Source organism: Stegostoma tigrinum, chromosome 29 (genome assembly GCF_030684315.1).
Source record: "Stegostoma tigrinum isolate sSteTig4 chromosome 29, sSteTig4.hap1, whole genome shotgun sequence".
In the NCBI taxonomy this organism is placed as follows: Eukaryota; Metazoa; Chordata; class Chondrichthyes; order Orectolobiformes; family Stegostomatidae; genus Stegostoma; species Stegostoma tigrinum.
The window spans coordinates 41,846,343-41,869,928 of NC_081382.1; the positions used below are offsets into that span (position 1 = coordinate 41,846,343).

General features: G+C 39.4%; 1 protein-coding gene across 4 annotated transcripts in view; it reads left to right on the forward strand.

Annotated features, from left to right (window-relative positions):
* Positions 1-23,586, forward strand: part of odf2a (outer dense fiber of sperm tails 2a) — a 69,959-nt gene that overhangs the window by 34,648 nt on the left and 11,725 nt on the right. For 2 of the 4 annotated variants that reach the window (XM_048558740.2, XM_048558741.2), the window contains exons 17-20: positions 423-514; positions 2,528-2,690; positions 4,181-4,306; positions 6,169-11,272. In XM_048558740.2, coding sequence (XP_048414697.1) covers positions 423-514; positions 2,528-2,690; positions 4,181-4,306; positions 6,169-6,342 — 555 coding nt within the window. In that variant the 3' untranslated portion in view covers positions 6,343-11,272. Of the gene's footprint in view, positions 1-422; positions 515-2,527; positions 2,691-4,180; positions 4,307-6,168; positions 11,273-20,924; positions 21,044-21,614; positions 21,680-23,586 lie in introns of those variants that run through there. The other 2 variants (XM_059638412.1, XR_007250227.2) reach the window with 2 other exon arrangements.

Below are 23,586 nucleotides of genomic sequence, written 5' to 3' on the forward strand. Positions count from 1 at the left end.
ACAACGTGATGGGTTTCTTGTGTAATTGAATGTCATCTATTTTATTCCTGAAAAGTACATAGATCAGCAGCTGACACTAGCCCTCTACCAGTTTAAGTACTGTACTTGTGAATTCAAATTTAATTTGAGTTAGGTATGAAGTCTTGCAAGAGCACTGTTTAACAGAAGAATCACATCTGTGCTGTTTGTGCAAAACTCCCAAGATCCTCACTTTGTACCCGCTTTTCTATAAAAACCAAAGTGGGAAGTAAAGATAAGATTGGATTTTATATATTCAGTTCAGTTTCTTGAATTTAGTTGGGGAATGCTTTAATATTAAAGCAACGTCTGTGCTTGCCATTGTGAAATAGTTGTCAAATTGAGAGACAATTCCTTGTTGAATCTTGCTCTTTTGACCATTTTGACCATCTTGGCCTGCGCAGATTGAGGAGCAGAGTAGCAAGACAAGAGAGAAGTGCCAGCATTTGCAAGAAGAAAATTATAATCTGAAGCTGAAGTTGGAGACTTTGGAAAGGTTAGTTTTTGTTGAGTGTAATTAAAAGGGGAAGGAGCTAACTGAAATATTATTGCCGTACAAGAGAAGGTGAGCTAAATCCAGACTCTCTTCCTTTACTGTTGGGATGCATTTTGCGTTTCTGTTTGGGAGTTTCATTTCTTCTACCCCTTTTGTGCCTAAGCATCTTGAGTGCCCTGGACAGGGAGTTCTCAAACCCATCCCACCCACCCTGACCAGTTTCTCTTCCAGCCATATGACTGTTAAAATTTCCTCAGCCCTTCAAAGGTAAACACTGTATTAAACCTGACTGTAGTATTAGAACAATCTGGTTTCCTAGTTGCTTCTCTTTTTTTAAAAAAAAATCCTTTCCCTTACTCCTTACAAATTTTGGACTTTTTCAGAAGACAATTGTTGTGTATGCACTGAATTATTTTGTCCTTTTTTTTAAAGGAGGAACAACTGAGGAAACTTGTTAGAACTAAGCAGCTAATAAAATGTGAGGCTGGATGAACACAGCAGGCCAAGCAGCATCTCAGGAGCACAAAAGCTGACGTTTCGGGCCTAGACCCTTCATCAGAGAGCTCTCTGATGAAGGGTCTAGGCCCGAAACGTCAGCTTTTGTGCTCCTGAGATGCTGCTTGGCCTGCTGTGTTCATCCAGCCTCACATTTTATTATCTTGGAATCTCCAGCATCTGCAGTTCCCATTATCTCAGAACTAAGCAGCTCTTAGTTCTCCAAAGATGGATTAAACTTGAAAGGCAAATTGTGCAAATAGACGTGGACTATAAACTAAACTTAAAATTGTTTCGATTAAGAATTTAAACACTATGATGTGTTTAGGTCATGTGTTCATTGAAGCTGTCAAACTTGCATCTAATGAGCTCAAAAATCATTTTAATGAAATAAGAATTCAAATAGATTCAAAACCCACCCATTAAATAAGTAGTTTTTTTTCTTTATTCTGATTTTAAAAAACATTTAGTTGTGCTAGTCCTGAGATCAATTACAAGTTACAACTGTCTAACGAAAAAGCCCAGAATCTCTTAAAGTTATGGACTTGTGTTTTTGGGGAAGTGAATCTTTTCAAACCCATCAATCCAGTGGTAACATTATGCTCTTAAGGTTCCTAACTAAGAAACTTGATTGTTCCAATATCAGACCGAACTGAGCTCCATCCAAAATCTGACTTTGAATGACCAAGAAAGTTGTTTTTTTTTAAGCAATTTGTTTAAAGGATCAGACTGGGTTACATGCAATTGAGTAATCTAATTAAGTGTTTCTTAGTAACATTCTCCTGCCTTGATTAAACAGTCTATCCTTTGTAACGAGCCACCCTCCAGTTTGGGGGATATGTTTCAAAATCGTTTAAGTTCTTGGGCAGGATTCATTACACACTAGTTAGAATCTCTTGAGGATTGCAAAAAAAAGTTTTCTCAACAAAGTAGGTCATCTTACAGCAAACATGTCAGAGCAATTCGCATAAATAAAACTAAGAACTGTGGATGCTGGAAATCCGAAATACAAATTGCTGGAAAACTCAGCAGGCCTGGCATCATCTGCGGAAAGGAAACAGAGTTAACGTTTTGAGTTCAGAGCAATTTGCATGCCTTGTTCAGGGCTTGTCACAAAGTGGGCACATGTGGCAGCCATTTGCACACAGCAATACCCCACAATTAATGCTGAGAATTATGTTTAGTTCACTTTTATTTCTGGTGGTGTTGGTTGTGGGAGAAATAGTGGCCAGGGCACTGGGAGATCTCCTTTGTCATCTTTGAATTTTGCTGTGTGATTGTTAATCTGTCAAAACATCAGAACCAAGTGCACAGGCATTATTACTAACTTTACATCCAAAATACTACATCACAGTATTGACCTAGAATAAAGTGTTTAAGTCTTGCATATGAATAGGGTAACCAAAATTGTATTGCGTTATTTGATACATGAGATGTTTACACGGCATGGAAGACCTATGCATTTTGAGAAGCATTGAGGATATTGGACACTGAAAAGATGTTAATCGTTGTTTGCAGGAAGCTGGAAGATTTAGACGCTCAGAACCGGGAGCTGACTCAGGTGGTCACGAAACGGGAAGAGACCATTCAACATAACCAGCAGCGATTAGAGGAAAAATCCCGTGAGTGCACCAGCCTGGCTAGACAGCTGGAGGCTGCCATTGAAGATGCCAGACGGCAGGTCAGTTCAGTGAGATTTTACCAAATGTGAAACAGGAGGAGGCCTGTCTGGCCTTTGATCCAGCTTCTCCATTCAATTGAATCATGGTTGATCTGTGTCTTATCCCCATTCACCTACCTTTTTGATACGTAACTCTTAATACCCTTGTCGACAAAAGTTATCAATCTCTATTTTAAAATTTACAATTGACATAGTCTTTTTAAAACATGCTGACCTCAAAACATATTCTTCACTTGGCAATAAAGTGCTATTGTGGAGCCACTGACTGCAACCTGTGTTTACTTAGAGCAGTTATAATAAAGAAATTGATGGTTTCAAAGTAATACACAGAAAGTGGAGCCAAAGGCAACTTTTAAGTAATCAGCTTTCAAATTCTACAAATTAAGTTCAAAGCAAATTCATATTTTTCTCGGCAAAAATGCTGTGATCAGGAATACCCCACCTGAATGGGTGATGGAAGTGGGCCAGTGGCCTTCTGAATCGTGTCACTTTTATTCAGCAAACACCAAGCATGGTAAACTGCTATGCTTGATCGTATTTTGATCATCTTGTATGCATTACACTAGAGTTAATATTTAAGGACTTTTAACTCTTTTTGGAATGCTGTCTTGGAGATCACCCTCAATAAATTGCATTCAACACTGATCACAATGCCATTGCCGACCCATCAAAGTTAACAGTTGAACCAGTTTTGACGATGAAAATATCGGTGTACCTAGCAATGAGAATGCTGGAGAAACTCAGCAGATCTTGCAGCGCATGTGGAGAGAGAAATAGAGTTAATGTTTCAAGTCTGTTATGACTCCTCAGTTCTGAAGAAGTCACATTGGACTCAGCATTACCCTGTGTTTTTCTCTCTCTACAAAGATTGCCAGCGCTGCTGAGTTTTTCCGACATCTTGTTTGTTTCAGATTTCAGCATCTGCAGTATTCTGCCTTTATTCCAGTATCTGCAGCATGTCTGCTGACTGTGCTCTGTTTTAACAGTGAAATTCTGTATCCTTATGGTGCCTGGCTCCTGATCGTGCAAAGGGATGACAGCCTGACGTTGAGGTTGTTTTCCGAAATGACAGCCAGTAGCCACAAATGTAAACAGTGTAAACAAACTTGACAAGTGTCCTCATGGAAAAGATAACTTTCGGTATAGGAGCTCTATTTTAGAAATTTGAGAGTATTTGATCAATCCTTTCTGTTAAAGCTCTTTACCACCCATTTAATGCTATTACCTACTTTTTTTGCTATAGCTCTGCAATTATTCTTTTGCAGATGTTTCCTCTTGAAAACTGGCAACTTTCCTCTAGCAACTTGCTATCTTAAAATTTGTTCTCATTTCCTTACAGTCCCTCCCATGTGACTTTTTTTGCCAGTTATCTTAAATCTGTTTTGTGTGATGTTGGTCTTCCAACTGGTAGTAGAAACTGAAATTCCAGGTCAGATTGTCAGCAAGAAAACCTTTTTTGTCACAGTGACCAAAGACATCTGTTTGACTAGGTGGACCAAACCAGGGAGAGAGCTCTGTCAAAAGAACGAACCACACAGAGCAAAATAATGGACCTTGAAACACAGCTGAGCAGAACAAAAACAGAACTGACTCAGCTACGCAGGAGCAAAGATGATGTAAGTCTATTACAAATGTGCATTTTTTAAAAATTAAGTTGTTTTGATTCTGCCCAATGGCACAAGGCGTTGGTTGGCTTTAAGAACAAACAAAAAAAATCCTAACTATTAGTCACTGAGTGGAACTGGCCAGCATTGTGATTGGAAGAGTAGCAAGCACTGGGGAGTCAGAACTGATTTTCCCCTGCTCCCACTTCTGCAGTTTCTCCAATCAAGGGTTCTGTACCGCTTGGAGCAGCAAAAAAGGGTCAAAGACTCTGACTGGGTGAGTTGGAGCAGCGAGCAGAGGTGAGACAGAGTCTATAGTTGGGAGAGCAGATTGATCTCTCCTCTGATTGTTGCTCCTCTAATCACAACTCCAACTGGTCCCAGGAGACTTTCAGCTTGTCCAATCAATTACCAGGCTGCTGATGGCTGAAGCGAAGACTTTACTGTTCTTATCTCACGCCACGGTTACGGGTAAGGTTCCCAATTATGCTGCCCTGGTGATTTCTGTTACCGATTCTATCCCCTGTGTTCACGGTCGTAGCAGAGTACTCATCTTGGGGTAGAAGGCCATCATATATTTGCACTTGAAGTGAGCCCTATTGTTGAGGTTGGAGCAACTCTCCTGATAGCGCCGACATTTGGGAGAACTACGAATATTGAAATTTGAGCAGGCTTTGTCCTGTCAGTATTGATAAACTTGCCCATAAGCAAAGTTCCCCAAGGCAAAATTAAAGGCATTTCATACAAGGTGTGTTTATGGGTCGGTTTACATCACTGTCCATAGAGGATCTGTATGTTGGAAGTTGGCAGCACTAGAACAATGTAAAAGTGGCTCTGAAATCTAAATCACCTAGTTCTGCTAGTTGGGAAAGAATAGCTTCTTTCGCTAATATTGCATGTGGCCTGTATATTACGTTGCTGGTCAGTGATTGCTTTTAATTTGTGAATTTGCTCCATGCGATCATTCAGGAGGAAAGTGCAGCCCTTAACTGTGAATGCAGCATGTTGTACCTCTTTGCTGAAAAAATCACCTCTCTGTACGTTTGTGCGCGTGTCTGCTTGTTTTGTCAACGCACATTGCTAACATCCATCCAGTCAGATCTTTATCTGATATCCTTACAGAGGACTAGGATATGATTTTGCAATGTCAACAAAATACTTTGTCTGAAATAACTTCCTTGTTAAAAATATTTTTGACTCATTGTTGTTTGGACATTTTATCCTAATGAACCAAAGTATAACAGCTGCATTCCTAAAATTATCAGAATTCTTTTGAGGACATAACTTTAATTTGAAGGAAGAGGGTTAATTTTTAAAGGGTGGTTATAGCGTGTAATGGGATCATTGTGTGTTTGCATAGTATTTAGTATTTTCACACTAATGGTTTTTAATCGCTTTAATGTTCACTGTTCCTTCCACCGTCACCATCCCCACCCCCAGAACTTCCAAATTTTCTAAATGTGCCTTTCAGTAAATTTGATTATGCTTGCATGTAACACTTATTTGCCAAATTTTCCTCCGTGCAAGCACAAATACCTAATCTTTCAACAATTTAAATTTCTTGTCACTATGTTAATTGGAAGCTTTGTGAAGTGTTAATAACTGTTTATATCACAGTACTTTTACAATTCCAGCCATTTGAATTGGCCTCGCAGCATTTGCATGTCACCACAGATATTAAAAGTACAATAATTTTCCGGTTCCTCGGTGACTTAGGTGAGGTGAAAGGGTGAGGTATGGGAATAAAAGCATGTTACTTAAGAGACTGCGCAACTGCTTTCATAGCTAAATGTCTGATGATGTACTTACTGGTATCTTACTGACTGCTGCAATTGTAACTGTGTAAGTCCAATTTGTGTAAAATTGCTTCTTAGGCTGAGAGGCGTTTCCAGAGCCGCTTACAAGACCTGAAGGATCGTCTGGAGCAGTCAGAATGCACCAACCGTAGCATGCAGAACTATGTCCAGTTCCTCAAATCTTCGTATGCAAATGTATTTGGTGATACTGCTTTAACAAGCTCTCCACTCCAATCTAGATCACCTCTCTGAGAATCTCTTGCAGTATCAAAAAGTGAACTTACTGAATTTTACTCCTGCTTTTACTCTTTTTAGGGTTCTGGAGCTATAAATGATCTTAAAAACCACACCACGTGAAGCACATTCTTACGAACTGATTAATATTGTAAACAATGCAGATTCCCGAGGTCAGTAATCACTCCAGCCTCGAGTAAACTTGTCCTAAGTATTAAAAAACTTGTCAAATGGGTCCAATCATAGGTTCCCAGCTCTGTAAAATTAGTATGTGAATTATTCTGGATAGTCCTGAGTTTCAGATCAATGTATGCAAAATTGATAGTGCCCTAATATATTAGAATTGTGATTTGTTCATTTACTAGTAAATTACTTTGCATGGCACACTGACCATAGGTAAGTGTCCAGTTACCTTGTATTAAATCTTTCAGATCCAAGGGTTAGATTTGCAGCAAACTTGCATACAGGAATGCTGCTGTGATTTATTACTTGCATTCTTTTTCCTACTAAGCCAGTGGGTCTGTTGACAGTTCAACCAAATTTAAGTTGAAGGAAGGAAAGGCTGGTTAGATTTGACCAGGAGGGTTTGCTGTTTCTTACTCATTCCTTGGTGTGCCACAAGTCAGTGCCTCACACTCTGATTTTCATTTTTGGCATCTGGCCAGCTTTGTGTCCTCTTCCCCTCTTTCCTTTGATTCAGTAGCCTCAAACAATCCAATTTTTGCTTGCTTGGTATCTCCTGCACAATCACCTGTCCTCTTAGACATTGAATTTCAAGATGTAATTTCTGTTAAATTACACTGCAGAAAACTTGGGCTAATGGTTGTTTCCTAGTATCCGGCCACTGCAAATGGGGCCATCTGGTCCTTTAAACAGTACTCATTTTTGATATTTCAGCAAGTTATAAAGATCCTTTGCAACATTCCCAATCGCAACTTATAAATTTCTTTTAAAATAAAAGAACTTGCAAAATTAACACTGAGCTCAAGAAGAATATAAGTCTTTTCCCTTGGTTGTGGGTGAGCACTTGTAATGAAAACTACTAGTAAGTCACCTGTTCATCTAATACTTTAAGCTACTTTAGCATAGAATTTTTCTGGTTCTGTTTCCTGCTAGTTTCAGATATTAAACACATATTTCAATTACTTTCTGGTCAACTGCTTGTCTTAAAATAAATTAGTCTGAAGTTCCACCCATTCAGTCAATATGTACTTTAGAAAATGTATTTATTTTTAATTTATGTAAACGAAGAGCCATGTGTGAATATCCAATAGTCCTTGTTGCACTTAGCCTTGGGATAGGCAGACACTGCAGAAAAGTCTGATCAAACCGTCAGTGCCAACTTACCTCATTTGGATAAACATGGTAGAAATCACCAAATATGTCAACACAAATTACTGTGTGAAGGTCTGATATTAACTGGCTTTGAAGCCCTAGATATTTTTGGGTCCATTTAATAATTTATAGTACAAATACTGGTTCACATCTTCTGTGCTAACTACAGTCTCTTTCTGTGTCGTGATTTTTCTTTGGCTTTCATAGCTGATCTGACTCATTGCTTGTAGGATGGCCTTGGGGTGAGGTTCAGTTGGCCTTAGAACACCTTTGTCCAAATTGGCAAATCATTCAGCCAAAAGCTGCTTAAATGCTGGGGACTTAAACTCATATTACTGAGAAAATAGTTTGAAATTCATGACTTTTTTTGAGTTACTGGAGAAAGTGATTGTCTGAGAAACCAGTTGGTGCATGACTGTCCCATTTATTTTAACGTAATGTATCCTTCTGCATATTTGGAGTATTAAACAGCATTTCTGTTGAATTTGAGATCAAAAATATTGCTTAACGATTCCATGATATTAAACTTAAATTGAGGGAAATAACAAATGAGTTCTATATTTATACACATTGATAACTTTACAGTTCAGTTGCAATTTTCAGATGTGTCGATCTGTATAAACCATGTTCAGCAGAGCTGTAGTGAGCCACCGCACATCAATCCATGCCCACTGTAATAAATCTTCTGTGCAAGGAAACGAGAAAGGTGGTGGATTTGCTGGGGTGGGGGGTGGTGAGTCTGAAATGAGTCCGAAATGGTACAACCCCCTGGTACGTGTAGGTGTATCAGTACGTGGAGCACTAACTCAAATTCCAGTGTGTTCAAGTGACAGCGGTCTTCTAACAGCTTTCATTGGTAACACATCCTCTGAGTGCATACTTCATACAGCTCATTGTAGTCATTTTTAATTGCTAGTGTCTGAATATCTGTATTATGTTCTTTGAAAGGTACTGCTGGGGAACATTTTAAAACCGGCAAATATCCCATGACATTGCTGTGACGTTTATCAGCACATGTTCTCCTTTCCCTTAAAGGTTACAGCCCTAAGCTCAAATAACCCAAAATTGCTTGAAAAGTTCACAATTCTGAACAGCTTTCTTTGTGTTTTATATTCTCAGAGCAAACAATCTCTAACAATTAGTCTGCATAAGATCCAGTCTGGAGATAATGTAAAGACTAATGTCAGAAAGCTTTGGGAACCACAAGTTCAGAGCCACCTATCATCCCAAGTGATTTTCCACTTGCTGTGGGTCATTCCCTTTTCCTTTAATCCATCATCACAGATCATTTCCATCACTTCCCATGAATCTGCCCATGCACTTCTGTATCTGACTAAAGAGTTTAGGTCACGCAGGTCAACTGCTTGCTGTCGTTCCCTAACACATGCATTTTTATTTGGCAAAGTAATCTGTAGTTGATCCAGCTAACATTACAAGCTCTGCATATAGGAAGGCACACATAGACCCCTAATCTACCACTCTGTTGTGCATTAATATGCTGAATTTCTGTGGAACTAAGTTAATGTTTTGAGTCCAGTGACCCTCCTTCAGACTTCTTTTGCCAGACTTGTTCAGTTTCTCCAGTACTTTGTTTTAATTCATAAACTAATATGATATTCAGACTGTGTTTGTCTTTTTTATAAAACACATTTTCATTTATTCTGAAATTTTGACATGAGTTGCACAGCGCAGAAAAAATAGCTTTGGTCCAACTCGTCCATACTAACCAGATATCCTGAATTAATCTAGTCCCATTTGCCACCATTTGGCCCGTATCCCTCTAAACCCTTCCTATTCATGTACCCATCCAGATGCCTTTTAAATGTTGTAATTGTATCAGTCTCCACTACTTCCTCTGACAGCTCATTCCATCCACGCACCACCTTGCAAAGTGATTCAAATGGCACAGGTCACTCACAAGTATCCTGTTTGACCTTGGAAGTCATAATCTGTTTTACACATAATATGCAGAAATAACTCTCTCTATAACAGTGTAATGGTACTGAGGAACTGATCCAGTCACTTTGAGTTGTGCAGTTTGAAACCCTGGAATACCTTAGTTACTTTTCCTGCATTCACACCTTTTGTGAATGTGTTTTCTTGTGAATGAGTTTCTTTCCCACCTTCCATTTAAAAAGAAAGTTAACACAATTTATATCTGCTTTGATCATCAACATAGCATCTAACGTGCAGAAGTGAATTTTATTTTGGAAAACAAAAGCCTGTATGCTTCTGTGTTGATTGCTGTGCCCAAAGTCGTATGGCCCAGAAACAAGAAGCAGGAAGTTGGCTCCATTCCACCACCTCCTTCACTAGATGACAGTCTGGGGATGTACTTATAAACTAAGCATGTTTATGAAGTAAATCTTAGTACCAGGCATGTGCAGAACTGAGTGCCTGATAGTAATATTTCTTGGTATGTTTTTAAGAGCTTAAATAAGCTAATATAAAATAAGAACATCTGCAAAGACAGACATGTTCTGAAAGCTTTTTGTTTTGCACTCATTGGGAGAAATGCAAGAATGCCAATTTTTTTAACAATATATACTATAGGAGAAACTGGTTGACAGTTTGATTTTGGCTAAGTTGTTGCCTTGATAAAAGCAACTGGGAACAGTTTACTCCTGTAGTATAAATTAAAATCATTTGAAATTTGGCATTCTTGTGTTTTGTCCAGATCATGCAATATGAACATTTTGGCAACATGTTTCTCCTTGCAGTACCACTGAACTTCTGTATAATGAAGTAACTGGTTATGATTCCATCTTTTAAAAGAAAAGTGTCAGTCATACCAGTTAGGTATCCCTGTTTCCATGCCAGAGTCTCTATTTTAAAATAATTATTTCTCAGACCAGAAAATAGAAAAGGATATTCTTCCGGAGGGATTATTTTCTTTGGTTTAACATGTAATTTTAAAAAATTATCTGCAGATTGGGAAGATAGATTTCTACATTCAAAAGACTTTACATAGAAATGTAGGAGCTCATGTGAAGTCATTTATCCTTACCCTTTTGTGTGCAATTTTACATTCCCTCTAAATAATTTTTGATATCTCCATTGTACATTGTAAAGACTAAGTGTTTCTAGTCTTTCCTTGTAACTTAGACTTCTTCACAACAGATTTGTTTTACATAAACTTTATAGGACAGCGAGTCCATACGGCCCAACATCAGGTCCATGCTTACATTCTACATAAACCTCATCCCTCTATTTGTCCCTTTATCAACATCGAGGCGAACTGATAATTATCCTGCCCTTTGTGCTTCCATTGTATGCTGAGTGATTCAGTCTTAGAAAATGCAAGGTTATTGTGCATACAGATTTTATGTTCACTTTTAAATTGACAACAATTACAATCATGGCCCTATTCAATCATGAAATAAGCCCCTACTTAACGATTTAGGAACCGTTTTCAGTCCAATGTACCTTGGTGCTTTGATTAAACATTTTTGGTTTTGATTAAAATATTGCTTTTAAATTTTCAGGATGAAATATTGTGAGAAGTTGTAAATACAATTTTTATACTTTTATATAATTTTTTTAACATTTGCAAATGTTTATATTATCTACAGTATATAATCTATTTGTTTCTATTGTAGTCATGTTAATAAAAGTGGCCAATTTGCTTAAATGTCAATAAATTTGTCAGCTGATATTTTTTAAAAGAAATTATGACTTTGTCATCTGTTTTCCTTGAATCATAGAATGGGTACAGCACAGAGGAGGCAGTTTGTCCTGTCATGATCTTGCCAACTCTCTGCAAGAGTAACTCAGACCCATTTCTGCCATCCCCTCCCCTCTCTCACCACCACCATTGCTACCAACACCCTTTCAAGTGCTTATTCATTCCTATCTGGAAGGCATAATTGAACGTACATCAATCACACTCTTGGATAGTACTTCACAGGTCATAACCAGATGCAGGTAGTTGGTTTGGAACATTTAAGAATCGCCTGTAGCGTGAACTTTTCATTATCAAATTAGAAGATATGATTTTGTACCCTCTGTGTTGCTAGTTCAGTATTTTGAGTACTGCACTACTATACCTAACGTTGCTTCAGCACATCATGGCATGTGGAAATTAATGGATGGAAAAATAATTAGAATGCTGACTTTTAAGTGCCAACTTTAATATAGTAGGGGGTTAATACCCTCCCCGCCTGCCCTTGCACTCTGTTCTCCATCCAGCTTGTCTTTGTCCACCTACGTCCTTATCCCGGCTCTCTCTTCCTTTCAAGTACTACAACCCTGTGATCACCACATTCCTCCAATTCTGGCCTGTTTTGCTTCTCTAATTGTTCCACCAGTGGTGGATATGCCTTCAGCTTCCTTTACCCAAATCTCCCATATTCTATGCCTTTCACCTCTCAAAAAGCTCCTTAAAATCTATCCCTTTATCTAAGCGGCATCTGTTCGAACATAATCTGCACTAGCTGTCTGAAATATTGTGTCATAATCACCTTTGTGAGGTATCTTGGGATATTTTGCTACTTTTAAAGCTGCTACGTAAATACAATCATGATGGTTACACTGCTTATGACAGTTGAAATTTACGTTTTCAAATCTACATCTGATTAAACACAGCTTCTGTACCTATCAGAGACAATGGGAACTGCAGATGCTGGAGAATCTGAAATAACAAAGTGTGAAGTTGGATGAACTCAGCATCTTAGGAGCACAAAAGCTTTTGTGTTTGTAAGATGCTTCTGTGCCTATTCCAGGATTTGATACAATGCTACTTTTGTTTCTGGAAAATATAAATGCATTTTTTAAATTTCAGATCAAGCTACCTAAGACCTTTGCAACTGTACATACAAAACCTGAAATTGTCCCTTGTGTACTCAATTCTGGTTTTCAGTTTCAGAATAATTTTGGAATATTAAAATGTTCAGCATCCTGCTTTGTTCAAGTTGAAATTCTGATTTAATAATGGTGATTTGATACTGACCCATGTGTATATTGACCCCCCTCCCAGCACTCTATTGGAAATGACCCAGTGATTCATGTGCATATTTGTGATGCCTCAAGGGATCAGTGTTTGTGTATATGGAGAATTTAATCTGTCTGAGGATGCTAATAGCATTTCTGAAATACAATCAAAACTTCCTCAGTTTTCAAACAAAACAACTTTCAATCACTAGCTCAATATAATGAAACATTCTGACCATGCAAAACAGGCAGTGAACAATAGCAAGAAAAAGGTTAGGGGAAATGGATAATGGCATGGTTGAAGAGGCAGGTTTTGAGGTTTTCTGAAGGACTGGAGAAAAGTGACAGTGTGATAAAGACATTTAGGAAGAGTTCAAGCGAGGAAACTGCAACGAAACTCTGAGGAGAAAAGGAGGTGAGGTTCAAAGTGATCGGTCAACAGAGAGTGTAATGAAATACATGTCACTTAAAAGCCAGCCAACACCCCCAAAGGCAATCGAGCAAACTCCAGGAGATAAGTTACTATTATCCAAAAGAGACAGGGTAAGTTGCTACAGCTGTTTCTTTTGATCAGAATCGTATAGGTTCTTTAGTTTCGTAAGCCTTTTCTGGTGACTCAGACCAGAAATCATTCTATTCTGTTGACCTTTGAGCTCTCAGTAATTGCTGTAATGTTCCCACCATTTGAGGAGACCAAAACCAGACATTCCATTCCCAAATATATTTAGGGTGGTATAAGCTGAATATCATTTTTAAATTTATGTTGAGCTGCCCAAGCTTCATAAGCCATTTTGAGCAACACATCACAGCGCTTCTGTATTCTATGAATCTGGTTATGTCACCAACAAAGAGCTTGCTCATTTTTTGAGATAACCAAAGCTTTCCTTTCAACACTTGGAACAATAGGTGCCTGAGAATGTGTCTGTTTTCATTGTTGGATCCCAAGCACATTTCCGTTATTTACAGGAGCCCATACTAAAAGTACCTCACGAATGTGTCCACATTTGCACAGGGCTATAGATCCTCATAGTAATTCCTTTATTCCTGGCATTTATTTACCTGGGCACCAGCAAAACAGTGGTACTCGTTACCTGGGTGTTCAAAGTCTTTCCTCTTTACTGAGGAATAGGAATCACTGATATTGATGCATTTCCCTAACTGACTATGAAGTGAATGGCTTGCTCAGCCATTTCAAAGTGACAATTAAGAGTCGACCACATTCCTGTTGATCTGGAGTCATGTGAAAGTTGTATCATGTAAGGACAACAGCTTTCATTCCCTAAAGGACATCAATCAATTCAATGGAGTTTTTACAACAATTGACGACAGTTGACATAGTCACCTTCCTGCAGCTAGCATTTGGATTCCAGATTTATTAATTGAAATTGAATTCCATCAGCTATTGTGCTAGGATATCAATCCGTATCCCCAGAACATTAGCCTGAGCTGCTGACTTATGAATTCATGATATTGTCACAGTACCACTCCAGTAGGGACAGAAATCACTGGACCTGAGCACAGTGGTGCCTCAGACATAAGTTGTTGGTGCCTGATATATCCTTCTGTCCTGGGCCTTGCCCAGCAATATTGACCTGGACACCAAAAGGCTATGCCAATATTGGTCTTTATTCCTTGGGAAATGATACAATATTTCCCGAGGATCCACTGGATTATGTCAATATAACTCTAGGGGTATTTGAGAATAGAACAGTCCCTGCCTGGAATCTGTTAATGTTTATGGTAGGTCCCCACATTCAAGTTTTGAAAATTGATGTAATATGTGACAGTCTACCAAGGGTTAAAGGACCTAATTTCCAAATCCCGCCCCTGACACTATTGGTGACCGCTTTCCTTAAAAAGGCTGTGTTTTCCTTGTAATCCTGCATTTGACTCTTCTGTCTGATGTCTCCAGCCTGTTATGGTGAAGTACCCAACTTAAAGAATATTATAGTTTGTGTGTGGGACATAAGGTCCAAAATGCAGTACTTGTATGTCCTGTTTGTGTTGATCGTCTGTGCAATCTCCTGTACAGCTGCACCGGTCATTGACTGCCCATCAAAGGAAAGCAATGCATCCACGGTTGATCTGGAGGTGAGTTTAAGTTAAATGATATAACATTTTTTTAAGCTCATATTCTATTTTGTTGTTTTCATTATTGGTCTTTTCAGGAATGAATTTGCATTTACTTAGCATTTTTCAATACCTTGTTACGTCCCAATGCACTTTCCAGCTGGCGCAGTATTTTTAAGGTGTAGTCACTTTACAGGGAACCCATAAACTTCTCTCTGATATTGATGCTATTATATCTGGTTTCTGTGGACCAGTACCTTCCCTAACAAATTGCTGCTGGTTCAAAGATTAACAGGGAATCCTACATTAGCATAACTGGGTCGTTTTAAACATTTAGGATGATTGCAAATTTAATTGATCCCATTCCCATACATTCCATGCAGTGCAACAAAAGTTTACAAGACTTGCTCCTGGGAGGCATGACGGATGCATGAGGACATACTTGATTGGTTAGGACTATATTCACTGGAATTTAGAAGAATAAGGGGCAATTCATAGAAACCAATAAAATTCTAACAGGACAAGTCAGGGTAAATACAGGAAGGATGTTCCAGGTGACTGGGGACTCCAGAACCAGTGATCCCAGTGAAGCCAAAACACTGATTCTCAGTTGGATTATTAACCATACTAATTTCTGATATCTTACTATTGTCACTGCCATAAAATGATCTGCAATGGCTTTTCTACCGGCTACATTACCTCTGGAGACTATATTGATTGGTGCTTGAACGGCCTACACCTACTCCTGTTTTCTGTCTCTCGATGCATTAAGGCATGTGGGACCAGGAATCACTGTAGCACTGGATAAAGGATGAACAGGACTTAATGAGTTAAGATATACAGCAGTATAGTTTTGAATTAACTCAAGTTTGTGGAGGCTGGAAGATTGCCTAGACGAGCATTAGAGAAATCAAGGGTGGTGGTAACAAAAAAGTAGAGGGGTAAGAGTTTCAGTAGCAGAAGAGCTAAAGCAGAGGTAATGATGCATAATGTTACAGAAATGGTCTGATTGATGGGGACATGGAGTCATACCGCACAGAAATTTGTTAATGCTGCCCAAACTAATCTAATCCTATGTGTCTGTGTTTGACTCATATCGCTCCTATTCATGTATACGAGTCCAAATGTCTTTTAAATGTTTAAAGGTTGTAAACAGTCTGGTTTAGTAAAAGGTAGTCATCACTAGGAAACACAATGTTCAACACCATCCAGAACATAGCAGTGCATTCAAAACCATAGATATCTACTCCGGTGTTTACTGCTCTACAAAATGCATTTTAACTCATCCAGGTTTTAGGACATCACCTCCCAAGACAAATCTTCAGTTCTGTTACAAATCTCGAAGTGAGATCTCAAAAATGACTTACAATCATGTTCTCAAGGATATTTGGAGAATAACAGTAAATGTTAGCAATCCCTAATATCCACTGAAGAAATAAAAATGGTTAATGGCAATGGCTTTTATTTTCCTAAAAGTTAATTGGGAAATTAGGGATGTCAGACAAGCAGAATGACAAATTATACCCTGAAAAGGCTGATAGCTGATGAGTTAGTTGAGTATTTGTGGAATCTAATGAGTTGTTTTTGGATGATCTCACCAAAGGGAGCATATAGATGAGAACTAGGAATGGTCCCAGGATAGATCCTTGAACTCCCCAGAGGTAACGGAGCAGGAGGGAAAGCCATTGCAGATAATTTTATGGCAGTGACAATAGTAAGAGATACCAGAAATTAGTGTGGTTAATAATTTCAAACGTTGAGAAGGGTGACAAATAGTGCACCAACAAGTCTACCAATAGTTTTTAAACTATTGATATGCAATAAATTAATTTTATAACAGTGCAATTGTATATTAACTGAATGCATGTCCCTTGGATTGGTAGATTGGCAGATTTGCATTTTAAAACTTGTTCATGGGACATGGGCACTACTGTAAAGGTCAGCACAAGCCCATCACGAATTTTGCATTCCTAATTTCCCCAGTAGAAGTGATGGTGAGCTATTTTTTTGAACTGCTACAGTCCATGCAAGGTGGGGGATCTACATTTTGATGTTGTAAGAACAGATTTTGAAATCGCGTTAACATGTAACTTGGAGGGGAATTTGCAGGTGACAACATTCGCATACGCTTAGGACCTCAGCTGCCTGAAAGGAACTGTCAAAGGAACCTGGAGTTGCTGGAGAACGTTTTGTGTGTGTATGTACATACGTATATATACTGCAATTTGGTAATTCTGCGTGATTACGATCTTGTGAAGTTCCTTGGCACATTTTGCTCCATTGAAGATGCTATGTAAATATTTTCTGAAGAAGGGTCCCAAACTGAAACGTCAACTTTGCTGCTCCTCTGGCCTGCTGTGTTCCTCCAGCTCCATACTTTATTATCCACTTGAATACAATATGTTTATGGTAATGCCAGCTTATAGCAATAGATGGTACGTCACATTATTGGTTACGTAAGTAGATATGTTTTAATTAACCTGTTCAGAGATTTATTACACACCTGTGGAGCAGGTGAAACTTGAACCCCGGTCTCCTGGGTCAGAGGTAGGTGGGGCAGAGGGAATGGAAAATCAACAGAAAATGATGCAGTTGCTTGAAACGTAAAATGAAACAATAGAAATGCTGTTTTCAGGCAGGAGATCAGTCAGCACCCAAGCAAGAAAGTAGATCAATGCTCGCTGCCTCCAAAGAAGTGAACAGTTAAAATTTGAAGTATTTTAATAGAAAATGGAGGGGGAATAAAATGAGGAGGAAGTGGAAGCACAATTATTTGAATCCAGAGACTCTAATAAAGAGAAATGTTTAGCTTGGGTGTGTAAGCTTCTGAATATATGTACCCAAGTAGATCATACCATGAAGCTCATGGGCAAACTATACAATTTAAATTATTGAGTTATTTTGCATCCAATTCCATTTGTTGATATTAAAAGATCTGGATGTTTCCTTCTAGGGTTCATTTACTAATGAGCAGCTTTTCTTAAATCTATTAAGCAAAATGTTTAGTAAGACAATAAGAAATAAAGATTACGTACATTTTACATCCAACTGAAATTGAGTGACCTGCTCTTCATGGGCCGGATTGCACTGTCTCAGGGTTTTTTCATTCATCCACAAGATCAGGGCATTACTGGTTAGATGGGCAATTATTGCCCAACCCTAATTGCTGAGAGGGCAGTTCAGAGTTAACAACTTTGTGGATCTGGAGTCACATGTAGGCCAGATCAGGTAAAATGGCAGTTTCCTTCCCTAAAGGACGTTAGTGAACCAGATGGGTTTGTGCAACAATTGACAAATTCACAGTCATTACTCTTAATTCCAGACTCCTCTTTAATTGATTTCAAATTACACTATCTGCCGTGGTTGGATTTGAACCCTGGTCGACAGAACATTACCTGGGTATCTGGGTAAACAGTGCAGTGGTATTACCATTAGGGCATCACCTCCCACCAGAGTTGGGGGTTGGGGACTGTCAATTGTAGGTTTCAATTTGGATGTCCCTGATCTAGCTCATCTCTCTCTAGAATAATGCTCCATTGCCCAAACTATTCCAGTCTCTTAGATGGAAAAAAGTTCTAAAATGCAGGGTAAATAAAATCTTTTAAAATATCAACAAAATTAGGCTAAATCTTGCCTAAACGATACTGGTGTGTTTAAGACATGTTGTTGTTAATGTGCAAGTCTGCGGGTGGCTCCAGTTGACTAGACTGTCAGAGATATGCCATAAATTTTGAATTTGCTGGTCAGTTTATGTTGCTTCATCATTTTTCTCCAAAATAATCTTTATTCCTAATTAATGCTATGCATTACATGACCCTTCAAAGTTGCTTTTGCATTAAATGCAAAACAAACTATCTCGTGGAAACAGAAAATAAGAGGAGTAGGCCATTTGGCTCATCAAGCCCCCTCTGCCATTCAACATGATCATGGGTGCTGTGCTGTCTTAATGCTAAACCTCTGTTCTCTCACCATACCCTTTGACACCTTCAGCTTCTAGAAAGCTAATACTTTCTTAAATATATTCAGTGACCACTTACACAACCTGCTGTGATTGAGAATTGCATAAGATCCCACTAATTGCAAATTTTACACTTTAATACCGCTTTCTTCTTGCCTTTCCATCCTGACACTTTTAATCCAATATGTTTTGTATGCTTTTTCTCTTTCTGAACTAAATTTAACTTTTGTTCATCGTTCTTCCTTCTCTATCATCAACTCATATCCAAGTAACATTGGTAGTGAGGGGACAATTCACGAATCCATTATCAAGGACTTTATAGTGGAGCATTTATAAAGCAGTGGTTGGATCAGACAGGATCAGCATGGATTTATGAAGAGGAAATCATGCTTGACAAATCTGTTGGAATTCTATGAAGATGGGTGGCATGGTGGCTCAGTGGTTAGTACTGCAGCCTCACAACGACAGGAACCTGGGTTCAATTCCGCCCTCGGATGACTGTCTGTGTGGAGTTTGCACATTCTCCCCTTGTTGCTTGGGTTTCCTGTGGGTGCTCCAGTTTCCTCCCACAGTCCAAAGATGCGCAGGGTAGGTGGATTGGCTGTGCTAAATTGGCTGTAGTGTCCAGGGACGTTTGGGTTAGAAGTGGGAAATGCAGAGGAATGGGTCTGGATGGGATGCTCTTCGGAGGGGCAGTGTGGACTTGTTGGACTGAATGGCCTGTTTCCACACTGTAGGGATTCTATGATCTATGAATGTAATTAGTAGAGTTGACACGGAGGAGCCAGTTGATGTCATGTATTTGGACTTTCAGAAGGTGTTTGACAAAGTCCCACGTAAGAGATTATTGTGCAAGTTTAAAGTGCATGGGATTGGGGGAAGTGTACTGAGATGGATACAAAATTGGTTGGCAGAGAGGAAGCAAAGAATATGAATTAATGGGTCCTTTTCAAATTGGCAGGCAGTAACAAGTGGGGTGCCACCGGGAACACTGCTGGGACCCCAGCTATTCACAATATATGTTAAGGGAACAAAATGTAACATCTCCAAGTTTGCAGATGATACCAAGTTGGGTGGGAGGGTCAAGTGTGACTAGGGTGCAGAGATCCTTCAGCATAATCTGGACAGGTTAGGTGAGTGGGCAAATCAATGGCAGATGCAGTATAATTTGGATAAATGTGTTGGAAGCAAAAACAAGAAGGCAGATTATTACCTGAATGGCTGTAAGTTGGAAGAGGGGAGTGTGCATCAGGACCTGGGTGTCCTTGTGCACCAGTGCTGAGGGTAAGCATGCAGGTGCAACAGGTGGTAAAGAAGGCAAATGGTATGTTGGGCTTCAATACGAGAGGTTTTGAGTACAGGAGCCAGAATGTGTTGTTGCATTTATACAAGGCCTTCATGAGACCACACCTGGAATATTCTGTGCAGTTTTGGTCTCCTTTTCTGAGGAAGGATGCTCTTGCTCTCGAGGGAGTGCGGTGAAGGTTTACCAGGCTAATTTTGGGGATGGCGGGGTCTGATGTATGAGGAAAGATTGACTAGGTTGGGATTGTTTTCACTAGAGTTCAGACGAATGAGGGGGATCTTGCAGAGACTTATAAAATTCTAAGAGGACTAAACAGGATAGGATGTTTCCAATGATGGGTGTGTCCAGAACCAGGGGTCATAATATGAGGATTTGAGGTAGACCACAGATATGAGGAGACATTTCTTCACCCAGAGAGGGGTGAGCTTGTGGAATTCATTACCACAGGATATAGTTAATGCCAAAACAATGAATGCATTCAAAAGGCAGCTAGATATAGCACTTGGTGTGAATGGATCAAAAGTTATGGGGAGAAAACAGGATTAGGCAATTGAGTTGGACGATCAGCCATGACGGTGATGAATGGAGGAGCAGGCTCAAAGGGCTGAATGGCCTCTCTCTGTTATCTTCTGGGTTTCTATATTTGAGGTGAGAGGGTTGGAAAAAAGTTAAGTCAAGCTCCTATAACATCTGGGCCCTTCAACAACTTTATGCTGCTTAAACTTCATGTAGCAGATTTAAGATCTGATTTCCATGAAATAATTTGTTTTGTTTTGGTAGGAAATGTACACACAGAGGAGTGGTGGTGGTTGTCAATTTCCTCTGGGATTCTCCTGCCATTCAGTGTTTCCACTGAGCCTTTACCCCAGTTCTGGTGGGGAGCATGGGGAGAAACCCCGCAGGAAATTCACTTCTTAACTTTCTTTTCCATGTGTTTATTGTTATTGATTTGCAACATTTCTGAACACAACTGCTGTTAATTCACATTTTCTTGTCTATAAGCCTTTTGGGTATTGGCACACTATTGCTATTGCTGGTAATTCACCAGAGAAGTTTGATGGCTTGAACAGTATGATAATTTCCATGGACAACAGGAGCACCTTTTATCTCTATATTGATCGGTAAGTGTAAAAATCTAGCATTAAGTTTTCTTCATAAAAATTAACTAAGGGAAGAGCTTTTATTGATAGTATGTCTGGGTGTCCGTGGTAAGAATTAACACTCCCTCTATTCTGGCTGTGACCTGTGGTATATATCTATGCAGCCTGTCTGCTGGTGGAATAGTGAACACTGGAAAATGCAAAAAAGTCTAGGCTGAGAGCAGATTAATGTCATCGTTGCAGTCTTTAATAACGTCAGAAAAATCAGTGTGAAATTATTTGCTTTTCTCCCCTTTTGCTGGTGAGTTTGATCCCTCTGTGATGCTAATTTGCCAAATGCAGGCTGTTGTACTACAAGAAAATTAAATAACAGTTGAATCCATTCTCTTTCAAATAAAGACGATGTGCATATGATTAACTCAACATATTTCCATCAGTAATTTAGAAATTAATGAAAATCCTCAGGTTCCCAACTCTACTGAAGCAAAGGAAAAACCATGAGGTTATTTTTTAGTTATTTTGCCTTTTACATTAACAAATAAATACTTTTATCTTGTCATTAACTTTGTATTTTTTGTATTCATCAACACAGCAAAGATGGAATATGTACAAAGATGGAGATAAACTACTCCAATTACTCTGTAAATGCTTCTAAAGGTTGGTATAGCTTGTTAATATTTAAATGTGTCTGTTTGGGTTTTTTTAAAAAATCTCTCAACCCATCTTATTTTCTGTAAGAGATAGTAGGAACTGCAGATGGTGGAGAATCTGAGATAACAAGGTGCAGACCTGGATGAACACAGCAGGCCAAGCTGCATCAGAGGAGCAGGAAAGCTGACATTTCGGGCCTAGACCTTCTTCAGAAAACTTTCTGAAGAAAGATCTAGGCCCAAAACGTCAGCTTTCCTGCACCTCTGATGCTGCTTGGCCTGCTGTGTTCATCCAGGTCTACACCTTGTTTTCTCAAATATCCCTTATAATCTGTAATCTCATCCTTGTGAGATCTCTGTGTGCACCTCAAATTCTGGCCTCTTGAATGTTCTTGATTTTAATTGCTGCACCATCAGCAGCCAAGCCATCAGCTGCTTAGGTTCCAAGATCTGGAATTACATTCTTGAACATATTTCCTCCTTTAAGTCGCTCCGTAAAACATTGCTCTTTGGCAAAGTTTTGGGACACCGCACTTAATACATCCTTTATGAGTTAGATTCTCCAAGTTTGATTACACTGCTGTGAACTGCACTAGAATATTTTGCTCCTTACAAATATAAGGTGTTGCAGACACATTCCTCTGCAATTGAGAAATTCCTGTTCCCAACACTTGTTAATGCCATTACTCACTTGATCTACTGGTGTCTGAAATCATTGGCAAACATCCCCACTTCTGACCTTACAATGGACAGAAAGTCACTAATGAAGCCGCTGACCATGATTGGGCTGAGAACACTATCCTGAGGAACTCCTACAGAGGTGTCCTGGAGCCGAGATGATTGACCTCCAGCAACCACAACCATCTTCCTATGTGTCATACATGCCACACTCAGTCAAATACAGCCTTGATGTCAAGGGCTGTCACTCTCACCTCTCCTCTGGAATTCAGCTCTTTTGTCCATGTTTCAACCAAGGCTGTAATGGGGTCTGGAGCTGAGTCAACCAAGGGAGGTCATATACAGTAAATGGTAAGGTCCTGAGTAGTGCTGTGGAGCTGAAGGACCTAGGAGTACAGGTACATAGTTTGTGAAACTGGTGTCACAAGTGGACAGGGTGATGAAGAAGGCATTTAGCATGCTGACCTTCATCAATCGAGGCATTAAGTATAGGAGTTGGGGCATTATGTTACAGTCGTTGGCGAGGCTGCACGTGGAGTATTGTGTTCAGTTTCGGTCACCCTGTTATAGGAAAGACATAGTTAAATTGTAAAGTCTGCAAAGAAGATTTATGAGGTTGTTGCCAGGATTAGTAAACCTGAGTTATAGGGAGAGGTTGGCCGGGATAGGATGTCAGAGAGGTTGCAGAGAGACATAGATAAGCTGCAGAGCTGGGCTGAGAGGTGGCAAATGGAGTTTAATGCAGACAAGTGTGAGGTGATGCACTTTGGTAGGAGTAACCGGAAGGCAAAGTACAGGGCTAATGGTAAGATTCTTAGTAGTGTAGATGAGCAGAGAGATCTCGGTGTCCATGTACACAGATCCTTGAAAGTTGCCACCCAGGTTGACAGGGCCGTTAAGAAGGCATACAGTGTTTTAGCTTTTATTAATAGAGAGATCGAGTTCCGGAACCAAGAGGTTATGGTGAAGCTGTACAAAACTCTGGTGCGGCCGTACTTGGAGTATTGTGTACAGTTCTGGTCACCACATTATAAGAAGGATGTGGAAGCTTTGGAAAGGGTGCAGAGGAGATTTACTCGGATGTTGCCTGGTATGGAGGGAAGGTCTTACGAGGAAAGGCTGAGGGACTTGAGGCTGTTTTCATTAGAGAGAAGACGGTTGAGAGGTGACTTAATTGAAACATATAAAATAATCAGAGGATTAGATAGGGTGGTGACGGTGAGCACGAGGGGGCAT